The sequence below is a fragment of the Branchiostoma lanceolatum genome, chromosome 6, assembly GCF_035083965.1.
Source record: "Branchiostoma lanceolatum isolate klBraLanc5 chromosome 6, klBraLanc5.hap2, whole genome shotgun sequence".
Taxonomy (NCBI): domain Eukaryota; kingdom Metazoa; phylum Chordata; class Leptocardii; order Amphioxiformes; family Branchiostomatidae; genus Branchiostoma; species Branchiostoma lanceolatum.
The window spans coordinates 20,083,175-20,109,170 of record NC_089727.1 but is presented as its reverse complement, the minus strand read 5'-3'; the positions used below and the strand labels follow the sequence as shown (position 1 = coordinate 20,109,170).

At 41.5% G+C, this 25,996-nt stretch overlaps 2 protein-coding genes across 2 annotated transcripts; both read right to left on the bottom strand.

Annotated features, from left to right (window-relative positions):
* Positions 1-1,618: 1,618 nt before the first annotated feature.
* LOC136437582 (uncharacterized) lies at positions 1,619-11,216 on the bottom strand. The gene is made up of 13 exons (XM_066432201.1): positions 11,012-11,216; positions 9,476-9,610; positions 8,944-9,006; positions 8,007-8,372; positions 7,460-7,572; positions 6,114-7,285; positions 5,848-5,912; positions 5,472-5,756; positions 4,897-5,333; positions 4,655-4,780; positions 2,858-3,120; positions 2,111-2,748; positions 1,619-1,728 (listed from the first exon to the last, which is right to left on the bottom strand). The coding sequence occupies exons 1-13, from the start codon at positions 11,214-11,216 to the stop codon at positions 1,619-1,621; spliced, it is 3,978 nt and encodes a 1,325-aa protein (XP_066288298.1).
* Positions 11,217-14,013: 2,797 nt separating this feature from the next.
* Positions 14,014-18,478, bottom strand: LOC136437581 (ankyrin repeat domain-containing protein 1-like). Its single transcript, XM_066432200.1, has 6 exons — positions 18,383-18,478; positions 17,629-17,721; positions 16,317-16,415; positions 15,771-15,869; positions 14,316-14,411; positions 14,014-14,130 (listed from the first exon to the last, which is right to left on the bottom strand). Exons 1-6 carry the CDS (start codon positions 18,476-18,478, stop codon positions 14,014-14,016), a joined length of 600 nt encoding a protein of 199 aa, XP_066288297.1.
* Positions 18,479-25,996: the final 7,518 nt, after the last annotated feature.

The window sequence follows — 25,996 nt, the reverse complement described above, 5'->3', positions numbered from 1 at the left end:
CGGTAGTAAGGTTTGAACGAGCGTTGTGTTTCTCAGCTCACCTCTTCCAGACGTAAACAACGGGTGCGGGTTAACGTGAGCGGCGGGGGATTTGTTCGGCTGGCGACACCCCCGTACCGTGCCTGTAGCGTGGTGTGTGTCGTGTTTCCTTGAAACGGATTTTTAACAATAGAAAACTAGATCTATTCAAGAAACTTTTCTGTCCGGCGTAGTAAGATTTTGGGAGTACCCAACCGCGTTCTTCACGTGGAAATTTTTGATACCGCGAAAGTAAACAAAACACCTACGATCGCCTGCCAGGCTTCTCGCGGTGGGGCGTCTTTGTTGGTCTATCATTAGGTGCTATCAGCTACTTAGCAGGAACGTGTAAATTGCTTTCGTATGGCTCATTTAACGAAACTGTACGAACAAAAGATGAATCTATATGCTGTGATAGTTTCGAAACTTATATCAATATTGTACCCGCCGATTTAACTGCTGGAACGCAGTAGAACATATTTCGAAAGTCAAACAAAGGTTCAAAATTGTTCTAAACATTCACTCATATCAGTTAGGTTGTTGCAAAGGTTTCGAAAATGTTACAACAAAAGGCAACAAACACCCTCTCGGTGACGTGGAATTGACTGGAGATGTGTATCTTTGTTAAAAAATAGTGAACAAAGGAGAGATAGTAAGCACATGTCCTGCGCATTCCCATACCACATTTGGTATGAATACTACAAATGTAGCACACCTGTTCCAGAAATGCAAGACAACTTAATTAACTCAATTGGCCAATCGGGTGGTCGCAAGGCTCACAGCCAGTCCAGGTGCAATTGGGGTCAATGACCTATAGGTCATATGAGGAAAATACCCAATGTTCTCCTCAAAATACCCTGCGAAATCGTATTTTGAAGTAATGTTTGCCAAAAGTGCGAATGGGGTTCTCTGAATATTTGTTCAATGTACCCCCATAGCAAATTTCAGGTCATTTGGATGTATTTCCAGAGCACAGGAGGCCGAAATGTACGTTTTTGGTCAGAAAAACCTCAATAAAATCATATTCAAGGTCAATATCGGAAAAATTTTAAAATCGTGTATGGGTATTTGCCTAAACTACCTTTGTACCAAATTTCAAGTCATTTGGTCAAAAAATGACAGAGATGAATCGATTTGAAGATTTGACAGGAGAAGGAGAAGAAACATGAGTAAAAACAATATGTTTAGCCATACTAGGTATGGCTAAACATAATAATGCAATTCTACCCGTAAAATTATTATTATTTTTTTCTTGCCAGGTCTATCGTCGTACGAAATGATAGTTCTCAGAGGCGGGTAATCATTTAGGCTTTGGTACTTGTTCATAATGGTGTTTTTACAATTCGTTAATTGCATTTGGAAAGCCTCGCCTATTGCAATCACAGGTCCATCATTGTCTTTAATCATACTCTCTCATGTGCGTGCCACAAACTTAAGACTTTGAGCACTGTTTATGTCGAATTTATCAATTGGAAAACTGGATGATTGGTTTGTATCGAATCAGCCAACCAAAGAACATAACACGCGAAACTAAGATTGCTGTCAAAGTTATGTTTCCGGTAACAGCAATCTCTGTATGCGGATAGGCATTTGGATTCTGTTACAGAATCAACATGTTAGTTGTACCTCTCTTCAGTTGCATTGGGAATGCCTCGCCCATGGCGATCACAGAATCATCCTGTTGTTGAATCCGACTTGTCTCTCTCTCGTCTGAAATGCCATACGACAAGACTATGAGCAAGACTATATGGTAACGCCGTAAAGAAATATACATTTTCGGAAAGCTTGATAAACCAAAACGTACAACTTCGTTTTACTTTACTTTATCATTGACTTTAAATGGTACAAAGAGTGACCATACTTAACGATAGTAACTATCGTTAAGTATGGTCACTCTTTGTACCATTTAAGGTAGGAGGAACAGTTAGACCTCGTTCTAAGGGGGTGTTTAAATGTTTTATACATTTCTGTACGGACAAACTAAACCCTGTATCATGATATAACTTCCTTGCCTATCAATGCCATAGATCCTTTTTTTTTTTCTTTATACAAATCACAAGGACAGGGAGTTTAAAAAAAGCTACTGATCTACCTTCATCATTGGAGAGGAACACTGGTGCCGACGGGATCCGGCGCCGAAGATCAGTCACTTGTTCTCTGGTCTCCTGAAATCGCTTGAAATGAACAATTCCTTTATACATATTCTTAGTTGAGCGCGTTGTGTTTAGAATCAGTCCAATGGACCACCTGTTGCAGTCTGCCGGTGGGAAGAAGAAGTTGATACCATCCGAAACGTCAATGGGGTCTCCAATGACTTCTTTCCTGTTATCAAACCTGGCATCTATCCTCTCTTCCCTTCCCATGGTGACTCGTTGTTGAAACGGAGGAAGCCTCTTCATATTGGAAGCTCGGAAAAAGTCTGTAGGGTCATCATCCTTGTGAACACACAGGAGGTGGATGTAGTTGTTGTCTGTTGTTGCCTGGTTTGGGTTGATGATGAGATAGACTTTGTCTTCAGTGTATCTGTTCCAACATGCCTGGAACGCTCCTGTCGTGGTTGTTGCAGATGTGGTTGCCGAGGTAGTTGCAGATGTTGATGGGACATCTGACTCTCCTGAGATACTTCCTCCCACTGCCTGCTGATTGGCTGCCTCATCTTGATTTCCTGGTCTCTCGTCAGTAGTAGTCGAACTCTCGCTGTCATCGTCCCTTCCTCTAACACCAGTTACTCTAAAAAGACAAGTAAAGCATATGGAACAATATCAAAGGAATAATGTAAACAATAGATTAGTAGCTGTAAAGTTACCTAAAATACGGGAATAACCAATCAGTGCATTACCCAGAAAAGTGCATCGTTGTGAATGTGACTGTCTCCTCTGTCTCTTGGAACTCCGCTCTCAGCAAAGACCACTGGGTATGATGTGATGTTTTCTCCATCAGTACGGCTTTCCCTGCGCTGCAGTCAGTCTGGTTCCATGCCCACGGCAGGGTGACTCTCACTGGCTGTACGAAGTCTTCCTCCTCTTCCTGGTGCACGGTCAGTATCGGCGTCACAGCTGAGAAAGCATTTCTTAAGGCGTCATCAATGGGAAGCATCTCAACCTACAAGATTGAAAAAAAAGATGATTGGTTGGGAAAAGACCCTTGGTAGATTTATTTTTAAATGTATGTTATATAGTTGTCCATTAATCGAAAAAGAATATGACACGGTGTATTCCATAGCACCCAACCTACCCGGCAGCCGGACCGCGAGTCAGATCTCCCGACGGGAAGGCTCAGATCAAAATGGATGCGCGGAATACACCGTGATGTATTTCATTTATGTCATTCCCACCCAAGAAAACATATATTTCAATGCGAGATGTCAAGACATTTGTTATCTTCAAACAAAAAATGCAAGAGCATCAATTCCGTTAACGTCCGAAGACGCTTTACGAGTTTTCGACAGCGGAGCACTCAATTGGCACACGCGACGTGCGTTCGAACTATCCATGGAAGGCCGTGTAAGCAACTCAAAACCCGGTCCTCGGTCCAGAACAACGCGTTAAATAACTAGGCATGACATGGCATGATAAGAATATATGAATGAATAAGAGCCAATAGTACATGAAAACTCCTGAAAACGAGTTAACCCTATCTAGACCGGGGGGGGCTAAAAGTGCCCGCGCCAACTTTGACATCGTATAACTGCCAAACGACGTATGGTAGGACAACCAAACTTGGTGACTTTTCCTAAAATTTAGTTGGCAACAATATTATGATAAAAGTTTAAAAAGTTTATCATTTTTCGTGTTGCCATGGCAACGGGTTTCTGAAGAGGCATTCTATGCAAATTTCACTAATTTTTATTTAAACATCGTTGTTTCCAATGTTTTCTTGCTCAACCACACTAGTTTCCTACATGTATAACATCACATGTGATTTAATGTAACTGTCATGATTCAATAATCATAAATTATGCTAATTTGATAACGTCATCGCTCAAAATCCAAGATGGCGGACAAAATAATTATTTTCGGTATAAACAGGCTTTTTCGCCTTTAAATTCGTCACAAACTGGAATTTTCTTAGCCAGAAACATTAAGAATAATGTTTTTAGTCTATTTTGATTGTTATTTGGGATCAAACATGGAAAAAATGTATTTTGAAAAATTTCAAAATGGCCGATTGAAGATGGCGGATCCCAGGGGGTCGTTTACAACACATGACGTCATTCTTCGACGTCATTTTGACGTCAACTTAGTCACCACTGACATCAAATGTCTTTGCATACCTTTAAATCAATTATACACACTATTTGGTCTATAACTTTTAGATATCATGGGAATTCCCTATTTCGGCAATAAAATCACATTGATGACGTCATAATTACGTCATACTACGTCATAACGTCACCAAAATTACAGAAATTATATAACTTCACGTGAACATCAGTCCCTGCGAATTTGGTGATAATAGAGCATACCGTTCGGAAGTTATGACGGGGGGTCGAAAGAGCCCCCCCCCCCCCCCCCCGTCCAAGAAGTCTAAAAAAAGCCCGGTCTAGATACGGTAGACGCTTGTTTGCAACAGCAGCGTGCATTGTGCATTTCTAAGGTACGCATAGGCCTGCCTTATAGAGTAGATCTAGATTAACCTCCAAGGACAGGGTCCTGTCCGTCTCGACGCAACCTTTCGGAAACAAGATAGTGACACCATCCTCCTCGAGGGTGCGGCCCTCTGCTGTGATAATAAACGTGTTCAGCACAACAGATGACGACGCCTGCGGAAACAAAAAGGACAATTGATCTATGGAATGCCGATTGAATGCAAACACTTAATCTAAAAGGACAGATAGTCACTAAGTATAATAATGGATATTGTATTGTATCAACGCACCTTCCTTAGGACTTCTGTGAGGAGAAGACTGATCTTGGTACTGGACAGTTGTACTTCGGTCATTGGCACTTCTGTTGACGGCATATCCAACATACCAGCACAGCGCCTACCGAGCACCTCTAGCAGACGATCCCTGGTCCCCTCGGGGTACACGAAGACCGGAAAGACGAGGTTCTTGTTCTGCACGCAGAACTCGTACCCGAGCGTGGACCAGTGGCTGCTGTGGAGAGTCTGCGGTGTGATGATTGGCACGACCATTCTGACGTTTCGTTTGAGAAGATGATCCAAGATTTTGTCAGTCATGACATCTCCTGGTTTCATAGCATCCTCAGAAACTGTCACACCGTACCTGCTGGACGACTGGTCTGCCTGTCTCAACAATGGCTGGACGAGCTTCTCATTGTAGTCTCCAACGTGTAGGACAACAATTTCGCTCCCTGAAAAAAAGAAGCAAAACATCAATAGTCTGATGCGTGAACAGAGTATTAGGCACATACACAATACACAACATCATAAACAGGTGCAATAAAGTTTCAAACGTCACCTTCAGAAAATGGATTTGAAGCAGACGTTACCTCTCTCCTCTCTGAGAAACATGGGTGCTCTCTCTGGCAGGCACGCCTCCACAGACGCGCCCAGCAGGCGACGACATGCTTCTCCGGCACTGTCGACGGAAGCGACCATCTCTTTGAACCTGCTGACGAATGTGAGCTCGTGTCTGATCCGATCACACTCCGGCAGACTCAGCCCTCCGCACGTCTCCATACAGTCCAGGACAGGACCGATCGTGTGGACTGCACTTATGTCAGCTGGGCCCAATGTTGGCTCTATCATCACTGGTCCAGCGCCACCTGAGTTCTCTGCACGTGCAAAACGTTTCCGTAAGTAACAATCCGTGCCTTTAATTTGAGCATATACATCATACAAACTAGCAAACCAAATATAATTTACCTGTACGGGACATTCTTGGTTCACTAGGACCACGCACCCAGATATCGATGAAGTCATCTGGAAAACTGAGATTAAAACTATCAATTAGTAACCCATTAGCTACAGATAGTACAATCTTATGCTAAAAATTCAAGGAACACTAAGCATGCACCCTCCTCTGTATTTCCATAAATCAAATATACACAAAAATGTATGGAAATCAAATGAAAGGGTTTTATCCACAGACTCATAAGAAAAATGAAAATGATAATTTGCTTCGTGCTCACCGACTGGGTCTCGTTGCTGTTTCTTGACCGATGTCAGAGAGCGGGTGGAATACCGGTTCGTCATTGTTTTCATCTGATTCCTCCCCATAGCACCAGTCATACTGGATGGAGGGAATCCACTTTTCCTTAATCTCGAAGAGACAACTGCTGAGGAACTTTCTAACCCGAAGGCCCTCTGTGAAGACTGGCTGGCCATCAGCTTCAGACAGAAGCTCCACCTTCAGGTAGTGCCTCACTTTGTTTACCACGAACTGTTGCTTCACATCGTTGGTAGGAAAGCGGCCACAGCCAGCGAACACGCGGGACTCTTCAAGGCCGAACCTGCGCACACAGATCGCTTGTAGACGGTAGAACATGCCACTTGGCAGGAACTTGTTGTCAAATACGACATACAGGGGTGAGCGGCATCTTCTCATGTGCCCAGGGTTCAAGGTGAGGTCGTCAGGCTTTGTGGCTAAAAGAGATGGTACAAAGTAGATTTCTTCTCTGTCAAACCCGTGCATCGTGTCGTCAAGCCCATCTATTGGCGTGGCGTTGCAAAGTAGGTAGTACTTTTCCATCAGTCGCTTTAGAAAGGCCTTGTTCCGGAGTAGGAAGGGTTTCTGCATCTTCTGATCTGCTTTGGTCCAGATGATTGTCAACAACCTGTCACTGAGGATGCCTTCCTTCTCCAGTCTCTCCCACATCTTCGCAACTTCTTCATCCGTGCTCCTGTCTTGTTGGTACTGAGGGACGGTAATGATAGTCTTGAAGACGTCAATCATCACCTGGGGTCGAAGGGCCACGTGGTCGCGGAGGACGGGTTCGTTGATGAATATGATGTCGCCAAGGTCGTGCAGGAAGGTCAGGATGTCGGGAACATGGCTGTCGTCTATGATACCCACGTCTTTACTCTGGGCCAGATCAACTACATCTTGGAAAGGGCAGAAGGGGTCGTCTTCTTTCCTCTTGTCCATCAGTTTGGACTTCAGATGAAGCCAGGTCATCGGCACCTCCTCACCCATGTACGACAGGCTTTGCGCTACCTCACGGAGGTATTCTCGGAGCTCGTCAAAGTCGCTGTTGTCCTCATCGAAGTTGTCCACGGTAAATATCTTTGGTAAGACGTGTTTAGCGGCAGCCTTGCCACTAATGTGTTCAAGTATGTCTTTCTTGTACGTTTCAATATCCGACTGAAATCAATAGCAAAAAATAATGAATTCGTCAATATTAAACCAACCCAATGTCGGCCATTCTGGACATGGATAGTAACTGCAAGTTCGAGCTAGGGCAAGCACAAGTTCAAACCCCATTTGGTAGTAGAACTTTTACAGATTTTAGAAAAAATGTCCTCAGATTCTACATACCTCGCTGACCTCCTTCTTGTGTGTGAGAACAAAGACGACAGGCGGCTCTTTCTGGTCCCGTCCGTGCACCAGGGTGTGTGTGTGGACAGAGTTCAGCCAGTGGTCCAGGTAGTCTGGGAAGATAGAGACGTCTTATCGTTTTCCGGTATGAAATTTCTTATTGTTGTCGCCATTCTAGCTTTTCAACGCGTATTCAAACCTTCACTTTAAAGTTCCTCTGTGCTGTTCGAAGTCATTTTGAATCAAAAGTTAACTGCAGTTGCCAACACAAAAGCTGGACTTATCCATTGGTCATTCCTTGACAAAGACTAGAGCTGATCAGTGGAAAATTTGGGTAAGTCCAATTTTTGTGTTGGTGATTGCAGTAGAACTTTGATTCAGGGCGTATTTAAACCATGTAAGTTCCGTTGCATTACCATGTTCAGATAGAATGCGGTCACCGTCTAACGTATGTTTAATTGACCGTCATTACAGATGTTGCAGATCAAGCTGACTGCATTGTCACCACTCACCACCCATGGAACAGTTGTCTTTCTGTGGTACGTACCTCTTCCAGTTACGAGGTTGTCTGCTGCCGCCTTGTAGTCTAGATCAGGAACAGGGTCGGACAGCTTCTGCAGTAGAGACATGACCAGGATGTAGATCCCGCGGTACGTGAAGAAGCACTGGTGCGAGCCGTAGTACGTGGCCTGGCCGCCGAAGTCCCAGAGGGAGAGACGCGGGTGTTCGGATGTTCCAAGCTGCTCCTCTGTTACACCACCCTGTAGTCGCTTTTGGGCTTTTGTTATGACATCATCCGGAATGTCTTGTGTTTGCTGCTGAACCGGTACGTCGCCCAGAAGTCCCTGTTGAGCTTTCATCGCGGTATCTGCGGGGATGGCCTGTCTGCTGGCTACACCTCCACTCCGGATACCTGCAATGGAAACATTCTGTTTTTATATTCGATTTTACTTGAAACGTAAAGAATGTACCTAAACCATCCTCTACTGATTCCTTCTTTGATATCTACTTCAGCACAGTCACTTCCTCAGGGCTCAAAGACATAGAACCACAACAATGGACATAAAGCAGCATTTTTTCATCTTATATGATATTTTATGTATGTAACTACTTAGGATGCGTATCCTTTTCATAACTTTATTCTCCAGCTTCTGTGTCTGATGTTGCGTCCCCTTTTCCTCTTGTGTTATTCCAGCGTCTTTTATGAACAACATTAAATCGGTGAGATACCATAGGTGCTACGTGTATTCTTAGCAATGGAACCATACCAATAAGTATATCAAAAGCTTAAAGGTAAAAACTGTATGGAGGCGTAAACGATCCTCTGCTGATTCCTTATTTCATATGTACTGTTTTTCTGCTTAGTCTTTTTACCAGGGCTCAAAGACATAAAACCTCAACAACGTACATAAAACAGCAACTTTATTTTCTACATCTTACATGGTGTTTTGTGTAACTAGCGAAGATGCGTTTCTGTTTCTCACCTTCATGTTCCAGCTTTTGTGTCTGTTGACGCTTCCTTTTTTCCTCTTGTGTTTTTCCAGCGCCTTATATGAACAACATAAAATCAGTGAGATGTCATGGCATAGGTACGACATCTTTGTGTATTGATGGTGATGAAATCATACCAATAAGTATTTAAATGTAAAAACTTTATAGATGTGTCAGCGTTCTTGTTCCGTGTATACTACTAGTATGTTTATCTTTATGTATGTTCTCCCTGTCGCCCTTTGTACATATCATGTTCATTAATTATAGAATGATTTAGGCCTCTGAGAAAATGTTGTGTTTTCGGTTGCTTTTCTTTTGGTATCAACTGTTGAAAACCCTTATCTGTTAAACGACTGTGAAATACAGTAAGCCTGCTTGAGTTTCATCACTCAGTTGTCAGATTTTCACAATTCTATGTTCCTTGCGGCTAGGGACGGCATGCAGTAATATAAAACCTCCTTGCGAACATGTTTCTAGGGTCGGTCGTGTAGCCGGAAACACTTTTATAAGACTTATTATGGATACCTTTCGTTTTTGTCATGTCGCTCTTCTGCTTGTCTGCTTCTTGGGTTCGTGAGGATGTCAGGGCAGTTGACTTGTTCCTTTCTTGTTGCTCCGCCAATCGCTCTGCCATAGTTTCTTTGAATTCATCTGGCTCCTCTGTAAGCAGCATGATTCATTGTTAGTTAATTTGTTACAGCTGAGTCTGATTTTATCTTTTAAAACAGGTCCGTGCAAGGTAAAGGTTTAGGGTTTATGCTTTTCACCATTTCACCATCACCGATGAGTCGAAAATGGTATTGTCATGAAAAACATTTTTTCCTTTTCCTTTGGTTCTATTGTAACCATGCTCATCGCATCCTGCAAACCATGCAATTTTTTTATGTTTGTCATGTCTGCCTTCATTTTCAAAATGGCATTCAATGCGATATAAAAACAATATGTAATCAACATTAAATCTGAAAAAAAAAGAAAATGATCCACAAAATCGTTAAGTGGACGGTGTTTTTGTGTAGGTTAAAACAAAAATGCCGTGAGCTTAAACTCGATCTGTGGTATTTTTTCTCTCTTGTTTTCAACCTTTTTTCTCTATATTGTAGAAATGTATATATGTTTCAATCGTGTGTGTTTTTTTCATTTTCCCTTATCATTGTTAGACCAAAAATATGCATGATTGGCTCTATTACCCTGGCATTCAAACCAATTCAATTGACCTAAACTTTGGTACGTGGGCGATGCCCGTATATTTTCATTTTCAGCATACATTATTTTAAAATTGATACATTAATTCAAGAAACTTTTGGCCATTTCTTCAAATAACAAAATGTACTTATTGAGCTCCTGTGCCCTGTCACGTGGTCTAAACCCAAACACAGGAGATTTTTTTACAGGGGTGCATGTTATATAGGTCAACAGGGATTAGTTCTCACTTGTTGCATACCTGACTTCAATATGATTAATTTTGTCTATTTTTGTCCATTACTAGACGAAAATGCTCCTATGGTATGTCAACCAAATGACCTGGTAGTGGGTATTTAAATGCCTCTGTTACATGCTCACATATTTATTTTCACAATTTTGGTATACGCCACTTCAGAATGATTTGTTTTAAACACTAAATTGTAAAAAAAATGCTTGCACGAACTGATTTTTTTAAATTTAGTTTTGGACTCTGATTATTATGGAACGGTCCATTTTCAGTGTTAGTGGCTTTTAACTTGTCTATTCTACATCGCGATCGGGGATGGCACTGGAAGAGTCCATAATTGCAGGGTGGTAATATGTTACATTCAATCTTGGGACAGTCAATTTTTGCATAGGAGGGAGATGGACTGAAATCACCTGTATTTGCTTGCAAATGTTGCCTTTTTACTTTAGATACATGGCAGCCTTTTTTAAAAGCACAGAAACATTTTCTTTCAGAAAACATAAAATACAAAACATCACAATAAAGAATAATATATCAAAATCTTATGGCATAGCATGTGTTCTCAAGCCTTTATATGGGACAAATGACAAATTCCTGGCAAATGACAAATATCAACATTCAATATATTTCACCTTTAGCCTTCCGCCAAGTCTTTGTCATCACGCTCGGTGAAATCTCGATTCCGTCTGTTATCGGTTCATCCTCCACAGCCTCTTCTCCCATCAGCCTCCTGACGACACACGTCTTCCCGGATCTGAACTGACCAACCGTGAGGCCGCGCGTGGTGTGCACCGGTCGCGCCCCCTGGCGGCAGGCTTTGGCGTACAGCTGCTGCATCCCAGGACCACGCAGCTGTATTTCTAGCGGAACATTGCTGTCTCCTGGTTCTAAAAAGGGTAATAATTTTATCCGACATTCTAATTTCACTTTTCGATCATGTAAAATAGTCTAATTGATATTCTTCCCGTAACTTTAGTATCTAATGGGGTTTATTTATAGTGTGAAGTCTAGCTAGGGACCGTCTCTTCCATAAGATACTCCCGAGGCAAAACCTTAAACAAAAACTGCATTCGAATGAAATATATCCCTGCAGCTAAAGAAACACTTCAGTTCCTTCAACGGTCAACCTCTCCAAATTTGGCCGATTTGGGGACCAAACATTTTTTCACGTGGAATTAAGCCCATCACCTAAAGTTTAAACACGAAAATGATATTATCGGAAAGAGGAAATTATCATGTATAATCAAGTCATCTAGCAACACGGCCCACAGAGCGCATGAACAGTGAATCTGAGGCAAGGGGGCGGATCACTTTCAATTTCGAAAAAAAACATATAAATTGCTTTTTAGTCATGTTAGTATCTAATGTCATTTTGCAGGAGTTCATTAGTAATGTGAACTAAAACCTGTACCCCAGAAAATCTTCCGTCACTTTTGTGCCGGTTACTTCCAATCTTCTTCTTCTTCAAATAATTCTTCCAATAATTGCTGTGTGCACCCTAAAGAGCTGGGATTATAGTTCTAAGTTATCCATGCTTAAAAGACCATGTAGTGTTTTAGTGTACCTTTTGTGTCTGAATAATTACCTGTCTTTCCACTTTTCCCAGCTGCCATGTCGCCTGTTGTCGATCTCCGCTCACTGCCGCCCTTACTCTTACGATAGTTACCGATGAAATTCTGAAATTACATGACAAATTATATCAGACAGGTCTAATATCAGATATGATTTTAGTTATTATAGTGTACGCTTTGATAAGTTCAATGCTATTGATACAGTTATATACAACAGAAAAAACATCTTCGTACAGTTAACATCACTGATGTCTGCTAAAGCTCCACATCTCTTACGGCATGACATTTTTCTTTGGAGCCTTTAGCAGGTCACAACTGATCTTGGGTGCAAGATCAATCAGTCATCACAAACAGAACTCACCTTCACTTGTTGTACTGTTTTCCCGCTCTCTTTCGCTGCTTTTTCAATCAGCGGACAGTCCTTCTTTGCCACGGTCATTCCTCTTTCTTCATAGAACCGGACGAGTACAGGATCGAACTCTTTGCGTGCGGGGACGTCCTGCAAGCCAAACACGTTCAAGTAATAACAGGAGTGCTGATGATATTCATCACTGTACAATCAGAGGTTGGCTCAGGTTAGTTTTTGATGGGATTTTAGGCGTTTTAGTAGCATTTTCTATTTTGTCCCGGTTTCTGTATGTCGCCAATCAAAACGCAAAAAAGAAAACGGACCAACTAAAAAGCCCGACAAAAAAGCCTGAAACCAGCAAGAGCCCAACCTTTGCTTGTAAAGAAAGTCACAATACATCTCACACCAGTCTCGCAAAAAATAATTTAAAAATCTGCGAATTTAAAAATATTAGCATGCGTAACAAAGGGGCCGACAAACAGAACTACGAAATTTATACTGTCTTCAAATGGCAGCAAAATTACAAACGGAATCGTTTCGAAAAAAAATCTCAACACGATAATGAATTGGTTTGTTTATCAAATTGTACTATATGAATGTTTTGTAACAACTCACCTTGGTCTCTCCTCGTAGAAGCTTCAGTATCTCTTTTCTACCACGACTGATTAGTTCTCGCATATATTGATTTTCAATATATTCATGTGCAGCGATGTTCTCTGCCGTTTTACCTATCTGTAAATAAATTTGAGGAGAAACAGACTGTGAATATAAGCTGTTCCGCGCTCATGAATGTCGGAATATCTGACATTCCTAATCCGCCATATAACGTAGGTACAGCAGCAGAGCTCATGTCGAGAAATAGATAAATAAGTAAGCTTTATTGAACAAGTAGAAATTTCAGGACATATATGGTAATTAGCCAGTTATTCTCTTGCCTGTAGCTTCCAGCCTCTCTCCATTAGTTTGCACGGAGATGGATTCAATAATGCCCATTTGCATACAAAATCATCATCATTATCAACAAAGCAGATTGTCATCAAAAATTTTGTATTTTTTCTGCTTTCATCCAGAATAGACCTTTCTCACGCGGCGGCCATGATAGAATGAAAACGAGGCCCTTGTGGCAAACATTAGACCGATCCTAACTGTCAATCACAATTAGCAGTTTAGCCAATGATTACCTGATAATTAGAGAATCGACCAATGAGGAAGTGGCTGCATGACCGTCAAATATTTGCATTTCTATGTTTTTATTTTGCATTTCTACGCTCTGACAGAGGAGGGCGGAGACTATGGGATCGGTCAACGAAGCTCTAAATTGCTGCATCTTTTTTGTACATTGCATTAGTTGTAATAATGATACTTGGATATCATATTTTAAAACTAAATGTGATTTAGGAGGAAAACTAAATCTGTACATGATTTTTGCTTCTTTGCCTCATTGGCCTCGTCTTCATTCTATCATGTCCGCTGCGTGAGAAAGGTGTATAGGTAAACCTTAATGTTACTATTGCGTAGTGGGCTGGTTGGTTGGCCAGTTATTTCCCAGAGAAGCTTATCGTTGAATAAATCCATCAGTCACGTTTTATGACAGTTACGAGAACATTCTTCACACAGTGACTTAGGAAAGGTTAGCGAAATACGCACCTCCAAATTTTCGACGACTCCTGTCCGTCTTGGTCACGGAGTGGCCTAGTCTCGCGAGAACACGAGACTAGGCCGAGACTTGTGACGATGTTCTTGCCTCCCCCGCCTCCTTGCGGAGCAGGGGTAGGTAGGACTTGGGCGGCAGCTCCCAACCTCCGGTACGGTTCATCCCAGCGCGTTCCAACTGGGGAGGCAAGAAGATCGTCACAAGTCTCGGCCTAGTCTCGTGTTCTCGCGAGACTAGGCCACTCCGTGAACAAGACGGACAGGAGTCGTCGAAAATTTGGAGGTGCGTATTTCGCTACCCTTTCCTAAGTCACTGTTTGAAGAATGTTCTCGTAACCAGAGAAGCTGAAGAATACACCTTACATTGTTCCTGATGCCTGTATCAGCCCCGTGCTGCAGTAGTACTTCCGCACACTTGGGGTAGCCCACTGTAGCTGCGTCATGGAGGGGGGTATCTTTCTGTTGGGACATTGAAAGACATGTAACAGTTTAATCTATTCATTTTACAATGGTCAAACAGTAAAATGCTTTCAATATGTAATTTATACTCCACTCTGGACTCCGTTAGTATCGGGACCATTCCCTAGCTGCTTATGTCCGAAGCTAATCAATCTACGTCATCTGTAACTAACGCTGATGGATTTGTAATTGTTAATGCCAATGATAAGCGCTACAATTTGACAATAGAAATTATAAGTAAGTTGAATCATACTTTATGGCAGTGTTCCCACATGGCAAAACATATGCGAATCAGTTCGCATCGAATGTTTCAATTCGAATAGCTATCAATTTGGTTGCGTTTTAACCTGCCATTGTCATCGCATCTAATATCCACACTTAAGATGACAGAATCAGGTCGTGGGCACACAAAGTAATACGGCTCAAATTCTTAAAGTCCTGGTAGAAAGTCGCATATGAGAGGAATCCAAGTGTGGTGCAGGAATATGTCGACTTTGAGACTGTATGGTTTGGAGTTTGAAGTTTTTTTCTTTTTCGGAATTCGTGGTCAATTCGATATTAATCAACCCGAATACACCCACGAGAGGTGGATTGGATCAATTTAAATCAATCTCTCATTGGTCTGTTCAAATTCAGGAGAAATCGATTCGAATCGATTCGAATTAGCCCTAGATGCGAATTGATTCGTATTAGTGCTGCGTACCGGTACTGTGTACCGGTACTGTACTGTAAAAACTGATTAGGTACAGGTCAAATATACCGGATCATGAAAAACCGGTACTGTACCGATATAAATTTACACAAAGTATGTACTTATTTTGTGACTGATCTCCTGACCTCATGGCCTCTTACAACACCAAACCTGACCAAAGTGACAGATTGAAACAGCGTAACTAATATGCAACAGGTCATTCAGGCAGGCCGGGAGCAATGTCAAGGGAGTTTGGCGGTAGAAAACCTAGTTATTTTCTTCGAATAAAGATGCTGACATTATTGAAGAAGTTCAGAAGAACACATGTTAATTGTTCAAATTGTTTAGGTCCAGGTACAGGTCCGTACCTGTACCTGAACCTCTGTACCGGTACCTGTACCTGATGTTACGTTTAGGTACGCAGCACTAATTCGTATATATTTTGCCAAGTGGGAACACGGCCTAAAGAACCGTGCATTTACACCGGCTGTCCGTAAAACTGATACAATTTTGTGGTGGCCATTCTCAGGTGCAAGGGAGTACTTTGCCGTAAAAAACATCAGATGGCTTTCAGTATGACAACAGGATGAAAGAAGTACGAATACGTACACTAATATGTTGAAGGTCCAATCGTATATTTCTTGCATCACAAACGTGTATCAACCTACCTGCTCGTTCCGTGCGTTCACGTCTGCACCAGCTGTCAGTAAAACTGATACAGTTTCATGGTGGCCAGCCGCGGCTGCCTCGTGCAGTGGAGTTCTTTGCTGTAAAACACATCAGACGGTCGTCAGTATGACAACAGGACGGATAAAGGTTTACTTGTGTTAGTGACAATTCTAACGGTAGTCACCAAATCCATTGCTATTTAGACGATGTATAGGTTATGTCTAACAAGATGCGTTGAAATATTTCTTGCATCACATAAGTGTATCTTCCTACCGTAAAGTCCCGTGCGTTCACATCTGCACCAGCTGTCAGTAAAACTGATACAGTATCATGGTGGCCATTCAGGGCTGCCCGTTGCAGAGGAGTACTTTCCTGTAAAACACATCAGACGGTCGTCAGTATGACAACAGGACGGATAAAGGTGTACTTGTGTTAGTGACAATTCTAACGGGAGTCATCTAACCTACTTTTATGTAGACGATGTAGGTCAAATCTAACAAGATGCGTAGAATTATTTCTTGCATCACAAAGATGTATCTACCTACCAAATAGTCCCGTGCGTTCACATCTGCACCAGCTGTCAGTAAAACTGATACAGTTTCATTGTGGCCTTCCCGGGCTGCCTCGTGCAGGGGAGTTGTTTGCTGTAAAACACACAAGTGGTCTTCAGTATGACAACATCAAAGGCAGAATATGCGCTTATGCTTGTGACATTCTGAACAGTAGCCACCAAACCAATCACAATGTAGAATATTAATGACACAACTAAGGTTCAACGACTCCCCTACCTTCGCCGACATCGTTGTATCTGCCATACTTGCTCGCTTGATATGATATAAAGTTATATTATATCAATTAACTGAAGACTGAAGATGGGCCTCAAAGGAACTGTCTAATCACAGATCTAGAACAAAAGAGATTGCTTACACTGAACTCCGGAACTGTGTGCAAACGAAAGATCCCAACTACTAAAAAAATCAATTTCATTTAATATTTCTCTCAATATTTTGTGAAAATTTGATAACCCTACAACCGCATCCCTCACATTTACATGTACGTGTGTCCATCGGACTCCCCTTTACACTGTCTTTTATGAGCGGTTTGATCTTCCCTAATTTTGATTTCTATTGTTTTATCTCCATATATGAACAAAATATCAATATCTTTTTTTTAATCTCCATGGGGATATTGTTTTGCGTGTGTTTGCGTGTGTGTTATCCTGTATGTTTGTGTCACCGCTTGAAATCAGCATAACTGAAGAACGGATGGATTGTAATGATATTTGTTCTGTGGGTAGGTGCTGGGTGGAGAATGGTCAAGATCAATTTTGGGCCCCCTGGTATGTGTCACTGGAGCTGCAATGGCGTATTTGTAAAAATCTTCCAAGGAGACTAACTGAAGAAAGGAACGACAGATTTTCATGTTATTTGATACGCAGGTAGGTTGGACAGAGATGTAGAAACTGATGTACAAATTATGCAAATTGGGATTGAATTTGCATAAGTAATGAGGAATATCTACTCCTCCATTGTAGGTATGTGCTTTGAGGTTGCACCTCTTATCTAGGTCAAGTATCTGTTGGTCTCTTATCTAGGTCAAGTATTCCCCAGGTCTCAACAGCTGGTGGTTAAACCACGAATTGGTACACTACCAAAACTGTGTAATCGTTTCTATTATGTGGATACCCTCTGACACATAAAACAAAACAACCAGTGGCAAAAAACAAATAACTAGGGCAAATAAAACACATCATATTTAAAAACAAATTTCATGGAGATTTTGGGTCTTCGGACTCTTGTTTTTTTCTCTTATTTGTTCAAACTATCCCAACAGCATTGTCAAGACACGATAACTGACCCTATAGCCCTTAGCAGCATAAGGATCGACTCCCTCCGCTAACAGCTGCTTTACTCTGTCCGTGTCGCCTCGTTCTGCAGCCCTCCAAAGCTTCTGTACAACAGACAGGTCATGAGATAAAAAAACCCGTTAACACTCATTCAATCAGAGTAACATTGAGTGGAAAATCTACGTCAAATTCCCTTGTCCAATTTATTTATTAATCTTTAGGGTGGTCCCTTCAGTTAACAGAGTATTGCGGTTACATTATTGTTAATGGCCTGAATGGTTGAAACACATCCCTAAATAAAACTAACTAGAGTTCAAAGACCTCATACCTTTTGCAAATGATGTTAACCTTTATGGCTGACGTGTTGAATTTTTAGAAATGAAGTATTCAAATGATAACCAAATTTACATGAAGTTGTCATCTTTTCTTTCCAGCACATATAAAGTGACACAATTATTCAATTTAAGAAAGAGTAATCCTAGCAATGAAAGTTATTGTAGTATATCCAAACAGATACCAAACGTGCAAATAAGGCCCCGGATTGCATAATCAATATGAAAACAGCTCCATAGTGGTAAATAGTGAAAGGTTAATACTTGCGTGTAAGATAGTGGAAGGGGATAATCACTATGTAGGTCATTTGCATGAAATTTCATTACAAACGTTCTAAGTATTTCATTGAGGTATGAAGTCAAACGCTAGATTCATGTCTATTTTGATAAATCTAAGAAAATATCATGTATTACATAAAACATTTTAATCTACCGTTTCGTCGTCATCATCTTCCTTACTGCCTTCCGACCCGGATTCCTCTTCCTCCTCTTCATCCTCCTCCATCTTCTTTCGTCTTCTTCTATCCATAGCTTATCCTATATAGGTAACTGTTGAACAGGTACTGCCATAAATCTACCAGGGTACATAACTCCGCCGCCCTGAAAAGATATGTCCAAACAAATCTCCAACCAAACCAGCCTTTAGGTGGGCCTATGATGCACTTTTTGCAGCCAACCCGTAACCATCAGCCAGCCTGTAACCATATTGACCGTAGAGCCCGTAACCATCAGCCAGCCTGTAACCATTTCGCCCGTATACGTAGAGCCTGCATGATTTCGGCGGCTCAAAGCGAAATTAAAATCACGTTAGAAGCAATCACGTTAGGTAGCGTGCGTAGTCCAGTGGTTAGCGATCTTGCCTCTGGAACTAGAAGCCCCGGTTTCGATCCCGGCTGTGTCGCTCTCCCAACATGCGCCCTACAGGAAAAGGTCGCAGTCTTTAGGATGGGACGTTAAGCCGTGGTCCACTGTATAAATAAAATGAAATGAAATTAAACTGTTCATTGCGCTTGTCGAAAAGAGCTAGGGAAATTTCCCTGGTACAATGAACCTGTTCACCTGTTCATTGAGTTCCTTTAAGCTTAACTGGTTCGAGATCAGTTTCCTATCCTTTTTTTTATTCGCATGTCCGCGACAAGCAGTTAACTTGGGGTCTGCCTTTTTACCGGAATGCCCCGGAATGCCCTTTTTACACCGGAATGCCCCGGAATGCCCATAAAGGAGGGTAAATTCTACCAGAATACACTATGCTTTGATGAGTAAACATCACAGGTTGCTGTTTTTTTGCATGAAATGATATATTTATAGCCCAGGAAACGAGAAATCACTAGAAATTAGTGATGGCCTTGGCGTCGGCGCCCCCGCCTGTCGCCATGTTTTATTGCGGATTTATATACAATGTTTGTTTAGCGAGGAATGCACAAAAAGGAGGTGAAATCTCGCAAAAAAAGTATGCTTTGGTAAGTTAACATCGCAGGTTGTTATACTTTGGCATAAGATAACGAATACGTGAGACCATGGGAATTAGACATTACCGGGCGATCCTGGCCCGTCGCGTCGCTAAGAAGCATATCGGAATAAACAGTTTGGCGGAGCCTGTTGAATTGAGGCCCCCTCTCATTGGGCTCCGGCACTGCGGCGGCACTGCCACGGCAGATTTTTACGGCACCGTCGCGTTTCTTTCACCAATTCTCATTTGCACTCTCACTGACGTGCGGCGCATTTGCGTTTGAAGCCTAGATGAGCAAGTTATTGAATGAACTTTATTGTTCGACAATCGTATATGGTACAATATATGGCACTAAATCAACAATACTGCAAGGCTAACCTATCCTACAATTATAAGTACAAACATTATCGATAACAGTGTATGAATTACAATAAAGCCATCTATGGATTATTTTTCCCCTCGCTTTTAGGATGAAGTATAATGAAATTGACCTATGTAGGTGGTATAAGAGTTGGACATGACAACAATACATCGTTCTGTGTACCAGATATGGTGAAGTTAGTCTTAGTAGTAATACTTTGCAGCGCATTTCTCTCTTTGCCATAAGTGGGACAGGCCATGGCCATCATAAATTAATTGAAATTTATCTTCAATATTTTCGTTACATGTGGGACACAATCTGTGAGTGCCTGCTGTGTTGTGGTGTCGATCCTTTTCAACTTCTAGATAACGTGCGCTGATTCTCAGTGTATAGTTACTTCTTAGAAATGGTTTATTATAAATTGATGTGATAAAGTCTTCCCTGCTAAAGTGATTTTTGATTTTATAAAATGTGTGGAGTTTACTGATATTTCTAAGTTGTTTCCTTCCAGTCAGGTAGAAACGTGAGTTTCACACTTTCTTTAAATGTATATCCAAAACGGTTGGTATTGACAGTCATTTTCTTCTTCGAATGATGAAGTGTCGTATGTTTTTTAAATAATCCTGTTAGTAGTTAAATTATTACCTTCGTCGACGAATGGTTTCGTCGAGAAGGTTATTCGATGATGCTTGTCTGTGTGTCTGTTAGTGAACAGAATAAGCCGAGAACGCCTGGATGGTTTGTTGTCGTAGTTGGTGTGTCGGTGTGTATGTGGGAAATCTCAAGATGATTAGATTTTGGGCGAAGTGTTTTGCATAATTAACGAGAAAAGTGTAAAAATGTGTTACATTGTATGCTCAAGTATGTGTACGTGTCGGCTGTGTTTTTGTCAAGGCGTCATGGATAGGGTAAGTAGGTCCTGAGGGGTCATGTTGAGGGCAGGAAACGTCAGTTACACAAATTGGCTGTGAGCCAGCTGTAGGCATAATGGTAAGGTAGTCTCCAAGCAGACCTATGGGTTGGCTATAGCAGGGGCAGGTTTTGCTTCAGACTGTGAAAGGGAATTACTCAAGAAGGGCTTGGTGGATGGTCATAAATTTCTGTAAGTACATAGCTTGAGTGCTGATGTACATGATTAGATACTTATTATGCAAATCAGTATCTAATTTGCATAATTAATGAGGAAAGTTTATACATCCATCAATTTCCATGATAGGACTCTTAAACATGTGACATATGTAACTGAGGAAGAGAGAAATATTAATAGATATCAGCTTTGCAAATGAGAACCTCATTGACATAATTAATGAGAAAAAATATAACTCGAGATGGTCTTGATGGATGGTCATGATTTTTGGTATGTAGATAGCTTACGTGATGCTTTGTATGATTGGATGATAATTATGCAAATCAAATTCTAACTCGCATAATTAATGAGGCAATTTTAAAAATCTGCTGTGTTCCATGATATGACTATTCAAATATGTGACATTTGTAACTAAGGAAGAGAGGAATGTTGATAGATAGGAAATATGCAAATGTGGGCCTGATTAGCATAATTAATGAGAAACTACTATAATTCCATACTAGTAAATGACTGCAATTTCATACTTGTGGCATTAGGAAGTTGTGTGAATGTGAACACCATTGAATCAAATTATGCTAATAAGGAGGGAGCTTATTTGCATAATTGATGATAAATGTTAGCATAACCTTCTTTGTTAAGCTCATAGTCATAACAAGGAGGTTTGGACAACTTATGTTATTTGGGTGAAGAGGGTCAACTGGTATGATTGATGATTGATGAAAAACACTCCTAATACGTCAGTCATAAAGATCAAAATCATTTGACAAAGGTATGAGGTCGTAGAACTCTTGTTTAATCTTGGCGAGAGTATCTAATCAACTGTCTTTGACTATCAACGATCAATAGAAATTCCTCCAATTCACCCCTTACGGCTAAACATTGAGTAGAATTTGCGATAGTGTCTGACTGGTATATCAAGTTCAGTTTATCACTGTACTGTATTTCTTGAATGGCACAAGAGCGGGGCGAGTGCATGTAGACGAGTGGTCTGATTCCTTTCATGAGCGACTAGTCTACCAACTTCCGTACTGGAATAAATGTACAATGATCTAATTGTAAGTGTGATAAAACAATATCCCAATGAAAATATCTCAGTAGCTACAATCATCAACCTCACTACAATGTAGTAAAATAGGTTAAACCAAACTCTTAAACAGATCAATAGCTAGGGAAATGAACCGATTGTATTTTGATGGTAGTGATTTCAATTAATCAGAAATCGCAGTGCTAGCTGTTAATGGATCAAAATACAAGGCAAAATCAATAAAAAAATGCATCAAAAACTGATTTCAAATGATAAAAGGATTTTCACTTATGACACTTGGTTTAACAAAGGTAACATGTTATAGAATATACGTACAACCTTGAAACTGACATATCACTTTTTATACAATAGCGCGCGCGGTGAGCTCCAGGCAAGCTCCCGGCGAGCGCGCGGCACTTTGCCACTTGCGTTTTTTTTTCTTCAAAATTTGAAAAAAATCGCCATTTCAACCGGCACGTCGGCGGTGTGGACCGGCACTGGTACGGCACTGAGACGTCACTAGGACGGTACGCCGAGGTCTGTGCACGGCACTGCGGCGGTAGCCATTTCCAAGCTACCGCACGCTACCGCCACAGTACCGCAGCCCAATGAGAGGGGGCCTTAAGGGAGTGTCCAGTCTTTGAAGCAATAATCTAAAGGCTAGGAATCTCTCAACCGGCATGTGCGTATTCACATTTCACTGACATCTAAGTACATGTACTTAACCCAGTGTGGCAAAAATGTGCAATAAAGGTCTTCTTCTTCTTCTTTATTCCTCCCTTAGAAGAGCATAGCTTCATGACACTTATTAGAAATATCATAAACATATCGCCCGGTAATGTCTCTAAGTTCCCAGTATCTTATATACGTTATTTCATGCCCAAATACAGCAACCTGCAATGTTAACTTGCCAAAGCATACTGTATTTCCGAAATTTCACCTCCTTTTATGTGTATGTCTCACCGTGACCCCACTAAACAAACACTGTAATCCGCAATGAAAACAATTGTACAAACATGCTGACTGGCCGGGGAACTATAATCGCCGATTGCCTTGAATTTCTAGTGATTTCTAGTTCCCTGGACCATAAATATATCATTTCATACCAAAATACAGCAACCTGTGGTGTTTACTCCTCAAAGCATAGTGTATTCCGGTAGAATTCACCCTCCTTAATGGGCATTCCGGGGCATTCCGGTGTAAAAAGGGCATTCCGGGGCATTCCGGAAAAAGGCAGACTGATTAACTTGCACGTTAACAGCTTGGCCCGCATGCGCGACTGCTCATTTACATACAGCATGTTGTTAACCAACACACGCCGAAGCGCATGCAACGCGAAGTTTGTGGCAAAATAAATTGCTATGTTGTATAGCTGGTGTGTTTCGCCTAATGGCGGTTGTACCGGCTATATAGATACAGATACAGATATATTTCACTGACTGTTCCTAAAGACAAACATGGGCTAACGCTAGACAAACGCAACTTACTATGTAGATTTCGATCTTGTATTGCATGATGACAGTAAGGGAGGGGGCATTTGCGATAGCGAAATAAGAAGGGCCTGGACCGAAGAAATAGCGACAAGGCTCTCAAGGGCAAAACGGTCACAGGCTCCCTGATGGTTACGGGCTGGCTGCAAAAATGGTATTATAAGCCCCCCAAAAGGCCCGGTAGAGCCTGCTATGGAGGTTACCCCATTATACAGAGTAAGGCCACACCATCTTAATCTTATGGATGACATCCGCGCGCGCATTGATTTTCGCCTGTTGTAAAAAAAAAATAAAAATCACCTCCTCCAAGGCTACACGGAAATCCAGAACTTGCTGACTTTATACATTGTGCCGGCTTATCGGAAAACTGGGGCGTATTTGTGGATTGGTATGCCATCGATGTTGGCTAGGGGGATTTTGCGCTTGCACTGTTGTACGAGAGGATCGCGGCGGCCAGCGAGTATCGCCCAGACAATTTCAAACACGACCTATCCAGAGTGGCTCTCACACGTTTCTTTTGCAATAATGAGAGACATGGGAGAGGAATTGAGGGATTGGCAGAGGTCTCACAGTGAGATTTGTGAGCGTAAACCACGGAAAGCTTAATATGCAGTTCAATGCCATGTATGTTGAAACTGCCCTTATGGGTGTATATGAGTTTTCTCATCACAGTCATATATCACTCACAGTCCTTGGAGCCAAATACCTTCTAATAGTATACTTTTTTGGTCGTTCTTGTCAATATATTAAAAATCAATCACTTGCGCTGAGTCTGCTATGATGAGCAATACAACCTACATGTACCTCCTACAAATAAACTGTGTTCGGTGGTTCAATTCGCAATACTAGCTTTGCACTAGTAGTCCTGTGGTTTAGCAGCATTTTTTTTGCTGGATTTTCTTTTTTTTCGCCCGCGCGCATTAGTTTTGGGGTCTCCAGAGGATGTCATCCATAAAATCAAGTTGGTGTGGCCTAATGCACTGTATATCTAATCTGTCCATACTTTAGGGTTACCGCACTAGATGACATCTCAGATTTACGGATTTACTTAACCCAGTGGACTGATGTTAATGGACGTTACACCACAGCTGTGCAAAGACCGGCTCGATATGTTTGTAGCACAAACATGTGCACCCGAAAATCTCTCATATTTTCTGCGCAGGGTGACCAATCAATAACCGCACCCCTAACAGCGCGCTCGACAAGTTTACAAACGTGTTTAAACGTAAGGCTTATATAAGACGGTGCCAACAAAGAACTGACGGAACTCATAGCAAAACAGATGACTAACTTTATGATATTAAAGATAAAGTATAAGCTGGTTTATACCGTGCGTATACCTCACACATGAACATTAAATGTATAAACGAATTAAAAATTAAATGACAACTTTTCTAAATCTTTTCCAACTTAAGCTATATGAAGAGTTTGCTATGATTCACCGTAAAAACAATATAGCGCGTTGGAGAACTGTGCCAGAATACGTGTTTCAGAATTTGCTATACATTTATTTTGTACCCGTCCAATGCACCATTTCATACCTTTTACTTCCGCGTTCACCTTGACTTTTCCAGAAGGGTCTTTCAAGACATTGACGACGTGTTTCCAGCCTAAGAGACCACTGACAGTCTCTAAGGCTCCTAGGGAACTAAAGCCTGTCAGCCTGACGTCCCAAGACCCCCAGGTGAGTTCTCACGGCGCCGTAAAGACAGAGGTAGACCTTTACGTCCGCAGGTGAGAAAGTTCCGACCAGAGCTCCCATGATTCATAGCGCAGACGATGACGTATTCGAAGCAACGGGGTGAATGACCTCACGGGGAGTTGCCCTCATGTTGCCTGGCTGTGTGGTTAGTGTCGGTCCAGTCAGTCGTGTATTTGAGTATCACTTGTATGAATAAAGTGAAGCATGAAGCCAACAATTAAACCGTTATTGAGGTATTATACTTATAGCACTATAGGAGTAGTGTTTTTGAGGCCGTAAGTTGTTATACACTGTGTCTTTACTTTAGGGCAAGGTATTAGAAGGCCCATCCCTCTCCCACCGCCTTATAAGGGTTTACGTAACATAAACAATAAGAGGATTATTCAAGTTTCAGCTTTATGTGGCTCATTTTATGCAATACACCCCTTTCTTTGATCTAGCACATGTCCTATAATTTCAGCAACAAAATTACATTTTGCCATGTAACATATTGATTGATATTGAGAGACATTTGAAAAAATCATAGCTTATGATAAAATGTGACTACACTTTTTGGGTGTGTGCAGGCCTCGATAATCTGTTTTGGTGTCTATTGAGTTATAAAGCTGAACAAATAGTAAAAAAGTGAGTAACAATCAGGAGAGCCTATTCCAAGAAGCAACAAAAACAAATTGGCATAGTCTATCGCCCTACTAGAGGACCTCTCTTATCTCAAGACGCCTAGTTTTTACTTGAACACTGTTGTTGTATACCACCTTGCGAGGTACTGTGAACTTGCAGATAAGGACACCAGTACTGAGGATGGCTATTCCTAGAGCCAGCGTACAGATGTGACTTATGTAGGAGAGACTGTTAATTCTACAATAGGACTGTTAAACCATAAGCAATGCTGTAGGAGTGATGTGAATTAAAGTTTTACCATGGTCAGTATTG